General features: G+C 41.4%; 1 protein-coding gene across 1 annotated transcript in view; it reads right to left on the reverse strand.

The window, feature by feature from the left end:
* Positions 1-1844, reverse strand: part of JH06_5286 (hypothetical protein) — a gene marked incomplete at both ends in the record, with an annotated part of 2654 nt that extends 810 nt beyond the window's left edge. Inside the window, 10 exon segments of the mRNA XM_014669789.1 lie at positions 23-201; positions 234-423; positions 436-493; positions 524-967; positions 998-1180; positions 1210-1288; positions 1319-1371; positions 1402-1671; positions 1719-1768; positions 1799-1844. Of these exon segments, the coding sequence (XP_014525275.1) occupies positions 23-201; positions 234-423; positions 436-493; positions 524-967; positions 998-1180; positions 1210-1288; positions 1319-1371; positions 1402-1671; positions 1719-1768; positions 1799-1844 (1552 nt within the window).
* Between the last annotated feature and the right edge of the window lie 582 nt (positions 1845-2426).

Raw genomic sequence — 2426 nt, forward strand, 5'->3', positions numbered from 1 at the left:
CGTGCTTGTAAAGCAAACTCACGATTAGGATCAATCTCAGGAAGGAGTCTGAACACATGAAGAACATCATCCCACCGGTCTTGTCTCTCATACAATTCCTCTGCAGCTACGAGATGGAGATAAGGATCTGTTGGATCTAAGGACAAAGCCTTCTGAATGAGCTCTTCAGCATAATCAAAGTGATGACGACGGGAAGCGATACTGTAAATAAGTATGAGAGAATCATTCCTTACACAGCCTTATCAGCAAGGAGACGTGGCATCATATGTGTAGCTGTTTCATATGGGTCATTCGCTCTCATCGACTCTACAATATCCAGACCATTACGACCTTGAATTCGTTCTTCTGATTCAGCAAAGACCATTCGTCCATTTCTCATGGTTACTTCAGATTGATACTCATCTGATTCCTGATAACATTTCTCTAATCACCTACCAATCAACACATCCAGTATCTTTGAGGCTTCATCCAGCTCATTACACTCGATACACATCTATTCGTCATCTCTCAATCTTTCTCCTACACGAATCACAGAACGAGCGAGATCATCACTTGGCATGATATTGTACGCTCTTCTGAACATCTCTCGAGCTCCTTCATATTCGTCCAACTCTTCCAGAAACTCAGCATATTGAGCCAACAGAAGAGCATTGTCTGTGATATGCTGAATGGCCTGATCATAAACATAGTTCAGAATACGAGGATCGCTGCCTTCACAGGCTGCTAACAAGTACTCATAAGTAAAGACTGATGTGGGTTGAGCTTGAATCATATCATTAATGGCACAAAAAGCTTTGATTTCAGACATACCATAAATAGTACCTGTTTTGTAATCTTTGTTCCGAAGTAAAGCCCCAACATAATGAGAACTGATAGCTCGAGATGAAGGGAATTTGCTAACCGCCTCAGCAGCCACTTTCTGATACAAATCCAATAATCCACGATCTCGAAGAAACTCCAAGTAATCCTAGAATGAAACTCCCACTCCATATCATACTATCCAGATCTGTGGTTCATTACCATCATTATCAACCATGTATTGAAACATTTCCAAAGCAGAATCTCGTCCATCTCGTAACTCACTTAACTCTGCTAACATGTGTATTGCATCTGGCTTCGTTGATGGATCTCGAAGCGCCTGCTTGATAGCTTCTGTGCTCTCAGGAATGGCATTCACGAACTAAGAGAGAGAGTCATTTCATATCCTACGTAATAATACTTAGCTAACTCCAATTGAAGTGTTCCTGCTCCCTTTGGACCATCATATGTCTTTAGTGAAGTTTTTAGACTAAGAGTGATTCGCATCTCTTTCACTCACATCTGGATAGCCTTATCAATGTATCCCCTATCAGCCTCACGACGAGCCCAGGACTATACGTCACTCCACTCACTCATTCTCACTATCACAGCACTTGGCTTCTTACCGATTATCTGAACTGCTGTGGCGTAGGAGTCACGCATTGCTGCTCGCTCATCTCGATGGTCCAAATAGATCAGATCCTCCCAACTCACTGGCTTTGATGGTGCCTCCTCTTCTCTCGACACACGAGACGCTCTTGACGCTCTCGCATTCTTGGAAGAGACACTCTGAAGATCATCATGAGTAGCATTTGTTCGATCCTTTAATTGTTTCAGAATCTTTGCGTACTTCTGAAGTGATTTCCCATCACCCTACACACATCACACAAGAGACGGGGATATACAGCTCTCTCTTCCACGAGACACAAATCAGAAACAATACTGGTGTCATACGGATACAAACGATACACTAATCCTCACAAAACAACAAAACAATCACATTCCTTCAGAATGAAACGAGCTTCATCAAAATGACGTGTTTTCATCTCCAAATAAGCACAGGCACGCAAATGAGGAAGATCCACAGCTTTCTACCTTTCAGACACTATTGCATATAATACAGCAGTTTTCATATAGCGACGAGAACGATTCAAATCATTTCCAAACTCTGAACGAGCAATTCGTCGCGAACTACAATCTCGTTCTTTCGATATTCACTTACTTATCCATCACATCTGTTATTTTAATTGGATCCTCTTTTTCTACAACACCCTCCAAAGTCATGTAGTCTGGCTCATTCTCCAATTTCTTATCAGAAGCAATTGAAGCAGATTCATCCATAGATGAAACACTACCATTGGTCTCACTATAGAAACGACGACCATCCAAGTGGATGTATCTCCTTACAGGAAGTATGGAAGCAACATCTACAATCTATTACTCCATTTTCAAGCAGATTACTTGTTGCTTGTGAGATTGCTCGAATTGTTCCAATCAACTGCTTCGATCTTCTTGCAGACTGGAGTAACGACATTCGCTCAAATCGATACAAGAAGCAGTATTCTCCGAATAAAGAAGACTGGAACTGATGAACTGAGAATAGTATTTATTTCCTATAGAATTGGGTT

Source organism: Blastocystis sp. subtype 4 (assembly GCF_000743755.1).
Source record: "Blastocystis sp. subtype 4 strain WR1 chromosome Unknown seqid_0409, whole genome shotgun sequence".
NCBI classification, from domain to species: domain Eukaryota; class Bigyra; order Opalinata; family Blastocystidae; genus Blastocystis; species Blastocystis sp. subtype 4.